We start from the raw sequence: 18,256 nt of genomic DNA, 5'->3' as shown, positions 1-18,256 counted from the left end.
GAGCCAATCGGGCGTGGCGGCGCTTTCTTCAGCTCCAGACTATAACTTCTCTGATGAAAAGTAACAGCCTACTTCTTAATTCTCCTCCTTCGAGTCTTTTCTTGAAGGAAAGCTCCGAGCAGCGTAGTCACTTATCCGTCAACCACCAGGTGACGCTGTGGGTCTATCAATCCCACCTCAGGAAAGGGCGTGGTGCGCAATTCCTGGATCTCTCCTTTTCCATAGCGGGAGTTGGTGGGACGTGAATGAAGGCGGGCTGGAGGAGGACTGGATTTTTGAGTGAGTTACAAAGCCACGACTGGAGGAGTGACCGCCTTTGGATGACAGAGACTTGTGAAAGAGTGGGTTGTGTTGCTCTCGTTAACTTGCTTGCTTCCTGCTATGTCTGTGCGGTACAGTATTCCAATTCCCTCGCCTGCCCCCGCACCTCCCGCTGAACTTACTGGGAAAAAAGAGATTTTGTAAAATTGCTCAAAACAAAGCCTCAGACTCCAAAGGCAGCCTAGTTTTGCTATTTTCAGATTAATTCTTGTTCTTTCTGATCCCAGAGATTAACTGGTGTGAAAGGAGCACGAGGCAAGCAAAATAAAAATTATGCCAACAATAAAGAATAATAAGAGTGCAGGAAAAATGGAACGTTTCTTTGCCGGCACAACCTTAGACAATGAATCCAATCCAGTAAGGTGGAAACCAAGCCCCTGCCTCTAGTGAAATGGCTGACTACCGACCTATCCATTCTGGGGTGCAATTGCAGTTTCCCAAATGGACCCTTGAACCCTTTCTTCAATCCCAATCTTTGATGCCCTATCTCTAAAATACTCAATCCAACTCTCTTCACTTCAATTTCAATTGAAATAATTTTCAGTCAGTTTTATCCTTAATATATGTTGCTGGAGTCTCTTTAGTTCTCTTCAACCACTGTCAAAACAATGGTATAGATTAACAGAATAAAATAATAATACAAATTGAAAGGGACTTTGGAGGTCCCCTTGCTAAGGCAGGAGATCCTATATTACCATTCCAGGCCAGTGGCTGAACAGTCTCTTTTTAAAAACCTCCAGGGATGGGGCGCCCTCAAGGTCTGAAGGCCAGCTATTCCAGGAGTTGATTGTTCTTGTTATTAAGAAAACACTGCACTTTCTCTGCATTTTAGTGGTTTTTTTTCTGTTGACTGCATTCCTTGTCACTATCTTTTCCTCTGAAAATTTTATCCAGTATTTGTATTTCAAACTTTTTTTGCAGCAGTCACTCTATCCTGTCCGAAAAGTGAAGATTGGGACAAAGATATGATCAAAATTCTTTTCTACGTTTGTCAGATAACAAAGGCATACCTTCTATCTTGGATTTTTGCCTGGTCCCTGAACATGCCCTAGATACACAGGTACAATGCTAACACTAAGTAACACTAAACTATTGAACTTAATTGCAATAAACCTGGGTGTCTTGAGACGTTTGCTCAGAGATGACAGTCTCTTTGTTCAATACAAATGGATGCTGCAAATGGATCCTTCAGGAGACAATGCATGTCAAAAGTACTGTACATTTTTACCACAAACAACTCTGCCCTGTTCCTTACAAAAACTGCTCACAGCCATTTATATGCTACTAAAACTCTTGTGGATGCTTGTCTGCTTGTAACCTTCAGTTGGATGAAATGGTGCATCATAGGGCAACAATTTTTGAACAGAGATATCTAAATTGGCTAACCTCTGTTTATGGGGAGAGTGCATGGGGGTGCATGAGAGATTCTTGTGGGTCAGAGGGGGTGTACAGATGGTATGAGAGAGGCGCTGCATGGATCGGGGAGGGTGCATGAGAGACACTGCAATGGGTCGGGGAGAAGGCTTGAGGGGTAACTTGGGATGGAGCTGCCTGTCTATGAATTAAGGCAAAGACAGCTGGTCTGCATTTTGATACTTCACCACATTTTAATTTACATCTAAGAAATGGAATCTATCTAAATATTATTGAGGGACTAAATTGTATAAAGATAAATTATCTTTGGTTGACAAGCAAGGGATTAAGAAATTGATTAAGTTTCCCTGCAAAATATATTTTAAAAATAGTCTTTATACTAAGGTTGGAACACACCATTGGGACACAAAAGCAACTGAATCCTTTGGGGTGACCTACCAGGCAATATAAAAGTCACAGGGATTCTTTCGAAATAGGGAAGTTTTGAATTACCTTGCTTGGAAATTTATATTTTAAAATATGAAATCTTTAAGCCATGAATGGACAATTTATTAATTAAAATAAGCAAACATATCCTGTACAGATGATACCACTGTAGACACATTTGGAAGCTTGCAATATTTATATGACTACTGACCGTATAAGATACTTTATATGTACTGTTCACTTAGACATCTCTCATTTTGTAGACTTCTTTATGCCTGGAATCCTATTTAGATTCAATTTTTCAGGGCTAGAGTGAAAAATTGAATTTCTCTACAGGCTTATTTAAGCAGTTAGGTCTTAGTTTCTTTCCCCACTTACTGTATTGCTACCTCTCCCTTCCTCCCTCCCTCCCTTCCTCCCTCCCTCTTTGATGTATCTGTCTTGTCTTTCTGTCTATCTGCTGCCTACCTTTTAAGCATAAGTTTATTGAAGTATGTACATAACAGAAGGCTTAATATAACACAATTTTTGATTTATTTATGATTGAGATTGAGACAATATTCAAACACCATTGTTTCATTGGATCTTGGGGTAAAATGGACCTAGGAAAAAGAAAAAGCAAATACCGTGTTTCCCCGAAAGTTAGACCCAGCCTGATAGCAAGCCCTAGCTTGATTTTTGGGGGTGGGCCTAATATAAGCCTTACTCCAAAACTAAGCCCTCGTTTTGGGGCAAGGCACACCCCTAAAATTCAAGCTAGGGCAGGGGTGGGGGTGGGGTGAAGCTGCCCCATGCACCCTACATCCATTTACCTTACTGGTAGGACCACCACAGCAAGGCCTCCCAGACCCCGACACCTGTCATGCCACTACTTGACTTCTGTGGCCACTTGCAGCCGTGTGGCGCATTGCGCCATTGCCTCTTCTCACAGGATGGTGCATGGTGCTTTGGGGTGTTTCTGCTGCTCGCACACTTCAGGCTGCTTCTGCTGCTCACGCAGTGCTTCGGGCTGGTTCCACTGCTCATGCAGTGCTTCTGCCACTTCCACTGCTTGCGCACCACTTCAGACTGCTTCTGCTGCTCGCGTGCTTTGGGCCGCTTTTGCTGTTCATGCAGTGCTTCGGGCCCCTTCCACTGCTTGTGTACTTCAGGCTACTTCTGTTGCTCACAGCAGGAGGACATGTGGCACTTCAGGCCATTTCTGCTGCGGAAATGGCCCAAAGAGCCATGCAGCATCCTTCTGTGAGCAGGAGAAACAGCACAAAGCACCATGCGGTGTCCTGCCAGGAGGAGTGGAAACAGCACAGAGCACCGTGTGGTGTCCCACCAGGAGGAGCAGAAACAGCACAAAGCACCATGCGGCCTCCTTCCATGAGTAGTGGAAACAGCGCAATGCACCACATGACATCTGACTGAAAATGACGGCAAGTGGCTGCAGAAGTCAAGCTGCAGCGTGACAGGTGTCAGGGTGTGGGAGGCCTGGCTGTGGTGGTCCTAAGGTAAGACTTTCTCCGAAATGAAGACCTAGTGCCTCTTTTGGAGGCAAAAAAATATAAGACCGGGTCTTAATTTTGGGAAAACGGTATAATGAAAGATGATGAAGAAAATATTTAAGCACAATGAAAAGAATTATGTTACAGAGTGTCACAGAAATATGCAGAGTGATGCTGATGATGCCAGAAGTTGGAGTGGAATGACAAAGAGTAAAACATTGTGTCAAGAGTGATTCGCTCTTTCACCTAGTTTCTCCTTTGCTCTCAACTTGACAACAATCGGGAGGGAGGTGGTTGTAATAGCTGGGGTGGGAATGAAATGCCAAGACTCCATCTGTAGACTGTGAGTCCCTGCCTCTCCCTTCAAGGCCATTTGCTGCGCAGGTGTTTGACCGATCCAGGCAGTTCTCATAACAAAAGGAACGTATTGGATGGGGCAATGCAATGGACTGAGGGGAACGGCCAAAGGGGAATTCAAGTTTAGCTGTGGATTTTGAGTAGGAAATGCAGAGCTGATTTAGCTTCTTTTGTGCTAATGTAGTGTATTCAATAAAAGTGTTACTTTTGGGAACAACAATGGTGCTGGGAAGCTGGAGTAGCTACCCGTGTGCGAAGAAGCAGTGCTTTCAGGAGCCCCTTACTTTGGGCCAAAGGAACAATGGACAAGTGGCATAAAGAAGGCAGCAGAGGCAGAATACCCACTGATCTCCCTAGAGGTTGCCTGGGTCCAGGGATGCAAGTGGACTGATGGATGGATAGAAATTGTTCAAAAGAAACAGATCTACAAAAAGAGGAGTGGGGTGGTTGCACTATATGTAAGAGAATGCTACATATCTACAGAAATGCATGTGATCAAAGATAAAATCTTTCCAGATGTATATAGGTCAATATAAAAGAGAAAAAAGTGACATTGTGGTCGAAAAATAATTATTACAAAAATTGAGAAAAATGTCCATTATAGCTGCAAGCCTTGTGCTATTCTGCAGGTCAAGGACTTTGCACTTGAATGTCTCATCTTACAGTAACACTGACTGGAATTGGCCAAAATGAAGAATGGAGGAGAACTCCCATACACCCACTCCCATTCTACTTAGTCAGACAATGATAATGGTATTGAAGGCCACTAAGAGTTGTAGGAGACCCAAGATGGGTTGCAGCCCCTGCATCCTGGCTCCATCAGAGACTGTCAACAAATAAGATCCATGCTGTCTCAGGGCTATATCCTGACCTGAAACCAAACTGAAAAGAGGTTTTTCAGATAATGATAATGACTAAGCAGATCTGATTTTATCTGTCAGATGCCTAAAATATTCTTCACTGCGATTTTAGATATTTTTGTGGCTATTCCTCCTAGTGAGGAAGGACAACTCATCATCTCTCTGCTGAGATGATGAAGAACAGCAAAATAGATAACATTTTGCCTGACTTACCGCCATGGCGTAATTCTTACTGAAGAGTCCTACTGAGTTCCTGAAGTTTCGAGGAAAACCAATGAGCTCCCTGGGAGCTAACCAACATTAAACCAGCATGCTTACATTTAGATGGTAGACAATATCTTCCAAGAATGAAGGGTTGAAAAAGGTCTGTTTAAGGCAAATAGAGGACCCTGAGATTAAGGTTCATTTGTTGTTTCACAAACTGTGACCATAAAGGCAGAAAGGGCTTCTTGAACATCACAGACAAGGGTTTGTTTGGTATGGTATAGTATTTTTTTCAAGGAGAGGGTGCTGGCTGATCAGTCTGTGCCAGGAAGTAATGGACAGAACCTTTGTAGCAGGACAAAGAGGCAGCAACATCTGAAGGGATCTGATGATAACAACCCAGAAGTACCAGGGATTAAAAGTGAAGTGGGATGTTCCAGAATCTGCTACTGCTTAATTTAAAAAATATTCCTGGGCTTTGAACTGAGTTTTGGTTCAGATAGAGCCTTAGGAAACTTTTTTCTTCTTTTATCTTAGGAGAATCAGTTTTATCATACAGAACTGATTATTGGTCTGGTACTAGAATAAGATAAGAAGGCTAATTATCCTTCCAGAATGGGGAATTCTTTTTTATTCTTGTTTTAATTTTTTCCCATCTAGCTTTCCCATTGCCATTCGATAGAAAAAGAGCAGAGGAAATTAATACAAGGTATGCATTTAATATATTCTTTTTTTTATTGAAAAGTTTTAACATACAATTTTTCTTTAAAACCCCCTCCCCCTCCCTTCTCCCCCCCTACCTCTCCCCCCTCCCCCCCTCCCCCCGACTTCCCAGAGCTAAATACAAGGTATATATATAAAAAGCAATCATAAACAATCATATACTAACAACTATAAACTCTAAAATCCATCACTCTCTAGCTTATATAGGATAAAACAAGCCTTAGTAATATTAAATATATATAAAGAAACTAAAATAAAAAAAGAAAAAAAAGAAAGAAGACTTATTCAAATGCTACATAAAACTTCTTAACCCTATACTTGTTCTGGATAAACTCAATCCATTTTCTCCATTCCATAATATAGCGTTCTTGCGAGTGATCTTTCAAATAGGCCGAAATCTTCGCCATCTCTGCCAGGTCGGAAACCTTTAAAGTCCACTCTTCTATAGTTGGCAGTTCCTCTTTCTTCCAATACTGACCTATCAAAAGTCTTGCTGCCCTAGTTAAATTCAACATCAGCTTGGTGTCCACAACTGTAGCATCTGTAATTATTCCCAACAAAAAAATTTGCGGACAAAACTTTATCCTCTGTTTAAAAATCTTCTGCATGTTCCACCAGACTTTTATCCAAAAAGCCTTAACCTTTTTACATGTCCACCATATGTGAAAATATGTTGCATCTTCATCACCGCACCTCCAACATTTAGGCTGATAATTCGGATACATACTTGCAAGCTTTTTGGGATCTAAATGCCATCTATAAAACATTTTGTAAAAATTCTCTCTTAGATTTTGAGCTTGTGTAAATTTTACGTTCCTCACCCAAATCTTTTCCCACGTGTCCATTGTGATAACTTCCTGGATGTTTTGGGCCCATTTTATCATACAATCCTTAACAAGCTCTGTTTCTGAGTCAATCTCTATCAATGCAAGATATATCCGTTTGATATGTGCTGGACCCTGATTTCTAATTTGCTTTATCAAATTTTCATCAGTCATTGTAAAACCATTTTTCTGGTCTTCTTTCCACCTGGCCCGTAACTGAGTATATTGAAACCAATTTTGAACAACCTTCTCTTCTCGCAAGAGGCTATATGACTTCAAACACCAGACATTTCTTTCCAAACTTAGGATCTCCTTGTACGTAGTCACATCGTGTTTGAAACCAGCATGTATATTTTCTATTGCATTTTTGGAATTGCCCACAGTGGTATCTTGCAGTCTAACTTATGTCTATACTTCTTCCAAACTCTCAGCAATGCCTGTCTTAAAATATGCACTCTAAACACATTGTCTACCTTCTTGTCATACAACAAATATGCATGCCAGCCAAACAACAAATCATGGCCCTCAAGATTTAATAATCTCTCTTGTGTCAAATTAATCCAATCACTTATTCCTACTAATGCAGCAGCTTCATAATATAGTTTAAAATTGGGCATTTTAAGGCCACCTCTCTCACGAGTATCCTGCATAATCTTAAGTTTAACTCGTGGCTTTTTCCCTGCCCACACAAATTTATTGATACCTCGCTGCCATTCCTCCAAATTAGAATCTTTCTTAAGAATAGGTATCATTTGAAATAAAAATAAAAATTTAGGCAGGACATTCATTTTCACTGCTGCAATCTGTCCCAACAAAGACAATTGCAATTTTTCCCAACTCTCCAATTCTTTTTGAATTTTCCCCCATAGTTTTTCATAATTATTTTTATATAACTTTGTATTAGAGGGCGACAAAAGCACCCCCAAATATTTAACCCTTTTAACAATCTCAAATCCAGTTAATCCTTCTAAGAGAGCCTTTTGCGAAACTGTCATATTTCTGGCCAAAATTTTGGTTTTCTGTATATTAACTTTAAATCCAGAAACCTTCCCATATTGTGTTATTATCTCCATCAGGTCCACAACAGAGTTCTCTGGCTGGGTCACTGTAACAACCAGATCATCTGCGAATGCTCTCAATCTATAATCCTGATCTCTAATTTGTATCCCCTTAATTTTTTCCGAATTCCGTATTTTAACCAATAATATCTCTAATGTTAACACAAATAACAAGGGCGATAACGGACACCCTTGCCTTGTGCCCTTCTCGATATTACATGCCTCGACATTTAATATATTCTTATGCTTTTCCACATAATATTAGTATGGTTTGTGGGCTGTGGTTAGGAGTCAGGACTGGAAAAATCCAGCTGTATTTGCTTGTTGTTTTCTAGTCACCAGAGTAACCAGACGAAACTAGTCTCTCAAGCAATCCAGCTGACTATATAGTAAGCAGCAAACATGGATTCTCCTTATGCCTTGTTCAAAGGTGCCTGACACAGGAACGTTTTTCTTAATAGCTTCTTTGGGCAACTTGTACATAATGCATCACCCTTTCAAAATATAATTTTACACATTTTGCATATTTTTTTCCTTTATCCAAACATCTTATTTTATTCTGCATGACTCAAATAATATTCCCTGGAAAAAACTTCTTGGCAGAGAAAGGACAGTAATGTTCTCTGTTAAACTTCATTGGTTGAATGAGTAATGTTACTTTAGTACACAGTAGTCTCTGGCATATATTTATTTTATTTATATTTTGTGTTTCTTAACTGCCCATCTCCCTCAGAGAGGGCTCTGTGTGTGTGTGTTGGGTGACCTCTCACTGAACAAATGCTCATAGGTCAAGGAATATGACACGCACACACATGCACACCATTCCTTACCATCAATGCACCTCCTCCACCACCCTCCTAGGCACTCTTCCCTACCCTTGTGATGCCTCCCTCATGTGTGTCGAACCCCCTCACACCCAGCACACTCTCCCTAATCTGTACCATATCTCTTGCACACACCCTTGCACCCTCCCTGACCCATGCCATGCCTGTCATGCACCCCCTTGCAACTTCGTGTGCATTCTCAGACCCACATGCATGCACACCAACCCACCTTCCCCAAATATCCCCATGCACCCTCTCTGACTAGCGTTGCTTCTCCCATGCACCCCTTCACCACCTTGCACATCTTCCCAGCCCCAATTCATACCTTGCTTCTCCCCCACCCACCTGGAAAAAACCCTCAGACCCTCCCATGCCCTCCGCAACCCATGTTGCACAATTGCCCATCTGTGTTGTGATTCAGGGTCAGCCTGTGGGTTCAGCAGTTGGGTCGGACGACTCAGAGGAGGAGGAGGGGGGTGTTGAAGAGCTTGCTGATGATGGCCTTGAGGCTCCGCAGAGCCCTCAGCCAGGCCCCTCCCACCTGGTCACGACGGAGACCCAGCTGTGTGAGCCTGACAGCGTGGATGAAGATGACCCACAGCTGGCCCTGTTCAAGGACGCCCAACGCAGGAGGCAGTCAATCAGGAGTAAACAGAGGAAGGCAATGGGGCACCTCGGAAGGAGGCAGAGAGAAGCCACGCCCTGAACTGTATAAAAGGGGAATGTGTGGGAGGGCTGGTTTGCTGAAGGCAACCGCTTGAATAGTCCTGTTTCATAGCTCCTGTTTCATGGTTGGTGTCTGTTTTATGTTAATAAATTTGGCAGGCTTTATTCCAGCCTCTTGCTGTTTGTAAAGGGGTTGTCCCTGCTTTTTCTGCAGGGCCAGTAGCAGACTGGTACAGAACAATCTTCCCGACTTGCACCCGACTCTTGTATACCTTGCACCCCTTTACCATCACCCCCATGAATCTTGCCTCTCACTGCACCCTCCCCAATCCGTGCCTTGCTCCTTGGGCATCCCTCCCAACCCTCCATCCTACCATCACACACCCTCCCCAACCTTCCCTGCACCCCTGCTCACCCCCTCATCCCTTTCCCCGTTCAGCAGCAGCCACTTACCAGCCTACCCACCCAACCTCTTGCAAGCTTCCCAACTGACTTTGGTTGTGGGAAGCAGGTAGGAAGTTGCCTTCAACCATGGACTTCAGTTAACAACAGCAACTGAGACTGCAGGGATTGTAGGGATTCTGCTTAGCTGTTGCCATTATGAGTCAAGGACTACCTGTATTGGTGACTTGCATGTGTGTGTGTGGGGAGGAGGGGTTGAGTGCATGTGCACATGCTTGTACAAGGGACCACTCTGTGGTCACGTAGATGTAACTGGGAAAAGACAATCCTTCAAATGATCTAGTTCCAAGCTATGCAAGGCTTTGAAAGTGACAATCAGCACCTTAATTGGATCTGAAAGCAAATTGGCAGCCAATGCAGCTCCCATAGAAGAGATGACACATATGCACATATAGGCTTGCAGAAAACCATGCAGGCCGCTGCATTTTGAAACAACTGAAGATTTTGGATTTTTTTCAAAGGCAGCCCCATGTAGAGCTTAAGTATTTAAGTATTTAAATAACCCCCTTTTCTTGCCCATCATGATATCCCCACCTTTGTAGGATGTCCATGAGATTGCAAGGAGTTCTGATAAAACAGGTCATTTTGGTATATAATGCCTATGTTCAGTGCTTTTTTTGTAAAAAAAAAAAAAAGTACCAGAACTCACACACAGCTCTGGCTCCAGTCGAAAGCCCTTTATGGAGTGAGGGGCGGGGGGAAGAAACCACTTTAGGGAGCTTCTGGGGCACAGATCACTCGCCTGGAAAAGGTCTGTCTCCTCTCTGCTGTGGTTCCTGCTGCCGCTTTGATCTGAGGCCAAGGAAAGTGTCTGCGGCCTGGTCTGGGCTTGGGCAGCCTGGAAAAGACCTCTGCTGCCCAGATCCATGGCCACGGAATGATTTTGCAGCCCCCCCAGAGGCCCAATCAGGGCTCTGGAGGCCTGGAAAAGTCCTCTGGAGCCCAGATCTATGGCTGCGGAATGATTTTGTGGCCTCCCAGCAGCTCGATTGGGGCTCCAGTGGAAAAGGCCTCTGGAACCTGGATTGGGCCACTGGGGGTCCACAAAATCATTCCGTGGCCATAGATCTGGGCTCCAGAGGTCTTTTCCAGGCCTCCGGAGCCCAGATTGGGCCGAGGAAGCTGTGCATGCATCCCCTGGCCTCAGATCGGAGAGGCAGCAGGAACCACGGCAGAGGGGAGACAGACCTTTTCCAGGTGAGTCCCGCGCAGCAGGAAGGGAGTGGGAAGCATGAGAGTGTGTACCTGTACTTGCGCTGGCAGCTTAGAAGAAACCGGTTCTTCCATTCAAAAAAAGGTGCTGGAATGCCGTTCCATGTGTTCTATGACAAAAAAAAGCACTGCCTATGTTAACAATGAGGCAAGAGATGCAACATTCCAGGCATTTCCAATGCAGGGTCATCCTTGAGAATCCCTCCTACCTTCTAGAGAAGATTTTATTTAGCATTAGAGGATGTGGGGCAAAACGGGGAAGGAGGGAAAGTAACACCTGAGAGCAACTGTAACTGTGTTTGGGTTCTGCTGAGAAGTTGTCACAAGAAGGAGTTAACTCAGTAGGAAGGTGTTGCAATTGCAAACATGTCTATTTTTTCCCCTGAAGCATTAAAGGCAAAATTGTACCTGCTTAGGACAAGCTGGCTGGACTAAATAAATGTACTGTCCAAGAAGGGAAGGCTGTGTTCTGATGACTAAGTCATTGTGTGACTTTTCCACACTTTTGGGAGAAGCTTTCCATCATCCCACATGGGGAAAAAAAACCCTGCCTTTGAGATCTTGACTCTCAGCAGGCTGCCTTGACCCTCTGAATTAAGGTTCTTAGCGAACAGAATTTGGGAGGTGGCAAAGGAGATCCTATTTGGCAGGCTCTCTCTCTTTTCCCAGAGGCAGGACCAGTCAACATCCAGCAGGGAATAGACCATGGTACAAAAATAGAGTCCTTAGTCAAGGTCTCCATTACAGGGAACAAAAAGTGTTATGAAATCTTATAACTTTTTTTTATATTGCACAGGAAGATGACTCATGCCATGCTCCCTCTCAGTAATTATGTGTGAGTAGGGCAGCAATAAGGAGGGAGGAGAACATGTACTGTACTTGCATGTTCTGATGGGTTTCTCTGTACAAAGGCAGTTCATATGTATGAACAGAAAATAATGGTTTATAGGTGCAGGTGGAGATTCATTTGTTGGAGGGGGCCCTTATTTATAGGCAATTAATCAGTAGATAAATTTAGGTTTATTTTTGGCCTGGCCCTGGAATGTGAGTTTGGCACACGTACACCCAGCATGTGCTTATAAACGTAGACTTTTATATGAGAAGGAATATCCTACTACTCAACTTTCTCACAATGTGTCTGAGCATGTCTTATTATGTTAGTTTGGAAAAGGTCTTTAAATTTATTTGGTCAAGAAATTATCATCTTTTAAATTATAAAATACAAACATAATTCCTTTAAGTATATGAAACATTCCCTCTTTTTTAAGTAAACTATTTATCCAGTTGAAAATATTATTTATCTTGGGAGTTCTTTTTTCTGGCAATGAAAATGTACAATAATCTCTCCTTTTGATTGATTTAAAAATAAATAGCTACTTTTGTGACAACTTTTTCTCCTATTGAAAATACAACAGAGCATTATCAAACTTGCTGACAATCTATTCTGTGTTTCTGATGTGATTTGTACAAACTGGAAACTGCATGTATATGAATATGTTTGTGAAATTCTATGTATATGTGTAGATTACTGTGATTTTGGTAGAAAGACAATCATTGATGGACTGGGAATAGGCAAAAGTGGTCACTTGTACCTACCTTTGTTTGGCCAGGTATAAAGCAGGAAAACATAGTAGACTCCCAATGCGCCTAGAGATTCTGTGGTGGTGAAGGGGGAAGGGGAGGGGGACAACTTGAAGGGGAACCTGAAAAGACAGCTATAAACATGGCAGGCTATGTTGTAATCTCCTCTGTTCATATTTAGCCCTTGTAGTTTTCACCAACAGAAATACTACACATACCTAGGTATATTTGAATTGGAATTCTTCACAATTGCCTTCAGTCTGTGTAGGGGGCACCTTATATATTCAAGTGAGATGAAAATATGTTTGTGGCTCAAAGGGGCACCTCTTAAAGTGGAGGAAATGGAGGTGCTGAATATTATGGATTGCAGGTCAAATTATACTGCTGTCATGTTGCGTGAAAAACAGATGCAGTTTGCAGATAAGCAACCTTCCTGGGGCTCCTACCCTCAAAGGGAAAGAGGTTTCAATCTCTTGCAACAACTGCATGTAAACATTTGAAGGAAGAAAGAGAGTTTAGTATGCCAAGAGTTTTTCACCTCTGAGAGATCACAATTGAATCTCTCATAGTCACTGATCTCTCAGGGCCAAGAGCTGTTCCATTCTGTCCATATAAAAATGGAGAGACTTATTCTGTAACATCAAAGTGAACTTTCTGCTTAATTATTTCTTTCTATTGGTGTCTTGGTTATATCTCACAACAGTATTTCAACATGCTACAAAGCAAAACCTGTTTCAAACTATTTTGCAAGATTGACCTCTTCTGCCACCTCCAGTCTCTGGAATGATGGAGATAGTTCACATCTTCTGCATAGCTTATTGGTTTGCTGTCATTTAGTCATGGTAAGTATGCAAGCTGTCAATGCTGCAAACATTGACATGTTTTTGCACTGACAATATAAGAAGCAGCCTTTTGCTTCAACTGTTTGGCTTTGAATCACTAAAGCGCGGGAGGAATTCAACCCGGATGTTTTGAGAAGATAAGAGTGCGCTTCAGAAGGGAAGTGAAACTTCGTGTGTTAAACTAATTGGTGAATGTGATTCATGACGTGTAATTAGCGGAGGGAGATTCTGTATGATATGATGGGTTAAGGGGAGGAGAATTCAGATTCTGGCATCCATCCATGAGTGCCGATGCTCCATTCTAATTATTATAGACTTTTTTTGGAATAAACAATCATGCAGTGTTCTTTGATCTGTCTCATTAATCAGAACCAAGACATCATGCCAGAATCTTCTTTCTTTCAAACATCCTGGGGCATCCTGAGCCCCCGCTGCTGTCTCTAGTAAGGGAGAGAAGCTGGCAAAGATTCAGGGAAGAATCTTCATCATGAGAAGAGGAAGCCTGGCTGCTGATGAAACCTCAGAGGAGGGAATAATAGACAGCTTGCTGTGGGAAGATGAGTTTGGGCAGATCTCCAACCTTCAGCAGCTAAGTGAGCCTATCTGGTCATCAGGCTGGAACCACTCCAGTGGAGACTACAGATGCCTTGAGACTGCACTGCCAGAGTCTTCAAAAGCAGAATGGTGGAGAGCTACCAGACCATCTGCCACTGAGAATTTGGGTGAGTGGAAAATCCTGTCTGCAGACCAGACAGTCTGCCCACCCCAGAAGTCCCTTGCCAGGCCCTCCAGACCCACAGAGGACCCCAGCCTGGGGCCTCTGCAGCAATGGGAGGTTGGGGAACCCCCACAAGTGAAAGGCCAACAACCTCTGAGCTTGCCACAGCTAATAGAGGACTTGCAACAGCTGGGGGTGGTGCAGTAGCCTGGAGATCAGAAGCTGGTGGGAGGACAACAACAGCAAGGGTGGCAGCAGCAGGGCCCAAACATGAAACCCCTGAACATACAGCAGGACCAGTGGGGCCAGCAGCAGTGGGGGGCCCAGTAATCAATGATGGCCCCACACTTCAGAGCAACCTTTGATGGGGACCCAGAGAAACTGATTTTTTTCCTAAACTAAGTACGCTCTCATTTGAATCGCTGAGCCTATCTCTATATGGGCCCAGGTGCTATGGTTGATGTGATTGTGTCCAGCCTAGAGGGAGAAGCATATGAATGGTTAAACAATTTATATAATGAGCAAGCCCCTGAATTGGAGGACCCCCACCTCTTCCTCCTAGGGCTGAGAGACAGATTTGAGGACCCATCCATTGCCCTCAAAGCAGAAGAACAAGATAAAACAAGGTGGCCAGCCAGCCCTGGAGTATTTGTGGGAGTTTTGCAAAATAGCCGGTTGGGTAGGGAGATGGCCTGAGCAATCCATAATTCATCATTTCAGGGAAGGGTTGGATGACCACCTTTCTCAGGCCTGCATATACAGAGCTGTACCTGACCAGTTGCAAGAATGGTACCGGGCAGCGGTAAGATTAGATGTTCAGCTCACCCGCTATAAGAAGCCTCTCCTATCTGAAGCTGAGCTGAGGTCAGAACAACCCGAATGGCAATCACTCCCACAAAAATCTCCAGCTACTGTGATGGCTGAAAGACCCAAGCCACCTGTAGGTCCGGCAATTAAGTGTTTCCGGTGCAGAAAGCAGGGACATCGAGCAGCGAAATGCCCAGTCCCCTACGCCCAACAGCAGAACAGACCAGGACCAGCAGTAAGAAACAAACCTGCACATCAGCTAATGGGAGAGAAATCCAACCAGATGATGCAGGAACCTGTTGCCCAGGTCACATCCCCCACATGGGAGGACACCGGGACTCAGGCTGGATCCACACCCGTTCTACCCTCTTTCGACAGCGACAACGGAGAAAATGACCTGATGGTGAGCAGACACATCGCACCTTTTTTACTACCTTGCCTCCTCACCAGCCCAATGATTGTTCCAGATGCTTTGTATTGTCTGGCTTCCACAAATGTGGTCTTTATTCCCTTTTCCAATGACATTGGTCAGGCCTTGACATTCTTGAGGTGTAATATATTTTTGATACTCTGCTGCAGCCTTGATAAAGCTTAAGAAATTGGCATCATACAAATAATTTTGTTTGTTGTTCAGTCACTAAGTTATATTTGATTCTTCGTGATCCCATGCACCATAGCACACCAGGCTCCCCTTTCCTCTACTGTCTCCCAGAGTTTACCCAAATTCATGTTCATTACATCAATGATGATATCCAGCCATCTCATCCTCTGCTGTCCCCCTTTTGCCTTAAATCTTACTCAACATCAGGATTTTTCCAATGAATCCTCATTTGGATACTCTGGAAGGATAGATACTTCAGCTTCAGTATCTTTCTCTTCTGTTGTCTCCAGGTACTGCCATGTCCATTATCCACTTTCTTATCAAACATTGTTAAGTCTGGTGTCTTGTGTGGCAGGTCTTGTCTACTGGAATTCTAAAGTCAGAAGCTTCTTTTTATTTCCTTTTTATCATTTTCTTCCTGCATCTTTCTCTTTTCTCTTTTTCTTTATTCTGAATTGTTACTTTTTATACTCTTTTTAAAGCTTTTAATAAATTTTTTATATATAAAGAATTTAAGGCTGGTTTAAATGTCACATATATATAAAAAACACAAATGAACAAAGCCTCCCTCTAGTTATGAACCATCACTTTCATAATTTAAGACATGTAAAATCACTTTCCCTCCCATTCAGGAGGAGAGTCATATTAGACAATGGTAGCAAAAAAAATCAAGAGTCTAGAGGCCCTTTTTGCAACCAACAGAAGGCACTGAAACTGTGGAACAAAATTTATTTGCAAAAAAACCCTCAAAGTGAACATTTGTCAGTAAAACAAAGGTATAAAATAAAACAAAGTGGTAAAATGAATACTGATTACAAAACAATACAAGCTGTAATTCTGAAAACAATTGCTTCATTTTTTAAATCATACTGAATTCATAGCAACAGCACCATTGAAAATACTGCATGAAACCTGTCCAAACCAAGTTTGAATATGTAAACATATCAATAATGTTAAGCTCAACTTGTGAAGTGAGTGTAGCACCTTATCCTAATATCATATGGAAAAACATAAGATCCTCCAAGACAATAGTTCTGTACTGGCTTCCAGACAATTTCAATTTAGATAATGCCAAGCAATTTATTGTTGGATTAAAAATCTCCATTGAGATTTTAAAGAAGGGACTGGACAGCCATTTGTCTGAATTAGTATTGGGTCACCTGTTTGAGCAGGACGTTGGACTAGAAGACCTCCAAGGTCCCTTCCGACTCATTAATAACTCTTTCAATCACATTTGTGAGTTCGTTGTATCTAAATAATATCATGGTTGATTAAATGGCTTGAACCTTCCTTCTCCAGTTCTAGACTGGGCTAGATAGTTAGGTTATTATTGCCAAATCATCATCATCATCATCATCATCATCATCATCACCACCACATTTTGAACCAGATCGTTCACCCTATGTACCCCACTCAAGTGACAATGGAGGGCAATAAATATTCTTTGTAGTTTCCCTTGTTTCTAAGAGTGGAATAATTTTTCTGGAGCTGCCTAGCCCAGGAAATGCTTACTGTATTATATTGTATCTTTTTAGTTACAAAATTAAAAAAGGCAATGAAATCATGTGCATTTTATTCTGAAAAGAAGATCTTTATATTCATGTAAAGAGTACTATCAATCTTAGGGACAAAGACAGTGCATTTAACATTCCCAGTTAGCCTGGTTTATTGCTTGTCAAATATGAAACAAAATTCTTCTCTTGGTTACAGTTATGAACTAGACCAACGATAAATCAATTTGTATTTCTTCCTGTAGGCTGGAGGAATTCATGGGCAATAAAGAAAAGAGGAATGGACAGAGATAAATATAGCACAGCCTGAAAGCAAGGACAAAAGATTATGGCTCTGTATAAAAACAAGGGTTCCACGGGAGGTTAACAATTTATTCCTGAAATCTTAGAATCTGCACTAACTTGCTTCTCTAGGAATCACCTCCTCAGATTATAGCTAGTTTCCTGGACACAGTTTGATAGAATACACCTTTCAGCAAAGATTGATAATCGGGCACTCTGAAAAGGTGGCGCTCTCTGTAGGCTACATCATCCTGAGCTGCTTTTTGGGAGACAAGCAAACGTAGGTTGGGCTCATTGACTTGTGTGCCAACAGCAAGTACATAAATTTCAATGTCTGCCTGTTGAGTATTCTGGACTGCTCTCTCAATGGCATTTTCAGTGATACCTTGAGAATTGCCATCTGAGAAGATCAGCACCCTCTTCTTAATAGCAGGACGAGAGGACCTCCGAAACAGGTTGGTGACATAGTTCAAGGCTGCAAGGACATCTGTGCCATCATTTATAAATTCCATTTTGTCAATTATATCAGCTATCACTGTGTAGTTCCGTTGAAAGTCCACCTCCAATTTTTGCTGTGTGTTGCCACTGTACTGGACAACAGTGATGCGCACAGAAGCCCCTGGACTTTTGTCAGCTGATATGAATCGTTCTGCAAGACGTTTCACAAACTTCTTGGTGATATTGAAGTTATGGGCCCCAACACTGGTAGAGCTATCCACAAGGAGTGTGATGTCAGCTGAGTTAGCAAAAGTAACTGAAAAGAGAAAAGGTTATTTTGGTGGTATCCCTGCTACGTCTGTTTCAACGGTTTGCTTTCAGTAGTTGTCTGAGTGCAAACCATCCATACTCTCCCTTCCTCTCATCACATATCCCTGAAAAGTTTCTAGAGACAATTCAGGCTAGAGCTCCTCTGCAGAGGATACTGAGTCATACTGGGCTGAAATGAGAAGGAGCTCTCTTCCAACACTGAGTGAAAACATCTTGTGTAAGTAAGCAGCGTTTTCTGTGAAGCAAAAACTTTCTTGCTGAACTGGAGTAATTTTTTCTCCCCCACAGCTCGCTGAGGCCCATATCCCAGAGGTTTGGGGGGGGGGAGAGAATGCTGTCTTC

At 42.7% G+C, this 18,256-nt stretch overlaps 1 protein-coding gene across 1 annotated transcript in view; it reads right to left on the bottom strand.

Annotated features, from left to right (window-relative positions):
- Positions 1 to 16,055: 16,055 nt before the first annotated feature.
- COL6A1 (collagen type VI alpha 1 chain) overlaps positions 16,056 to 18,256 on the bottom strand; it is a 51,384-nt gene continuing 49,183 nt past the window's right edge. Inside the window, exon 35 of the mRNA XM_083363001.1 lies at positions 16,056 to 17,900. Coding sequence (XP_083219127.1) covers positions 17,290 to 17,900 — 611 coding nt within the window. The 3' untranslated portion in view covers positions 16,056 to 17,289. The remainder of the gene's footprint in view (positions 17,901 to 18,256) is intronic.

Source organism: Vipera ursinii (genome assembly GCF_947247035.1).
Source record: "Vipera ursinii genome assembly, chromosome: 1".
NCBI lineage: Eukaryota > Metazoa > Chordata > Lepidosauria > Squamata > Viperidae > Vipera > Vipera ursinii.
The sequence above is the reverse complement of the archived record's forward strand: the minus strand, read 5'-3'. Positions and strand labels throughout refer to the sequence as shown.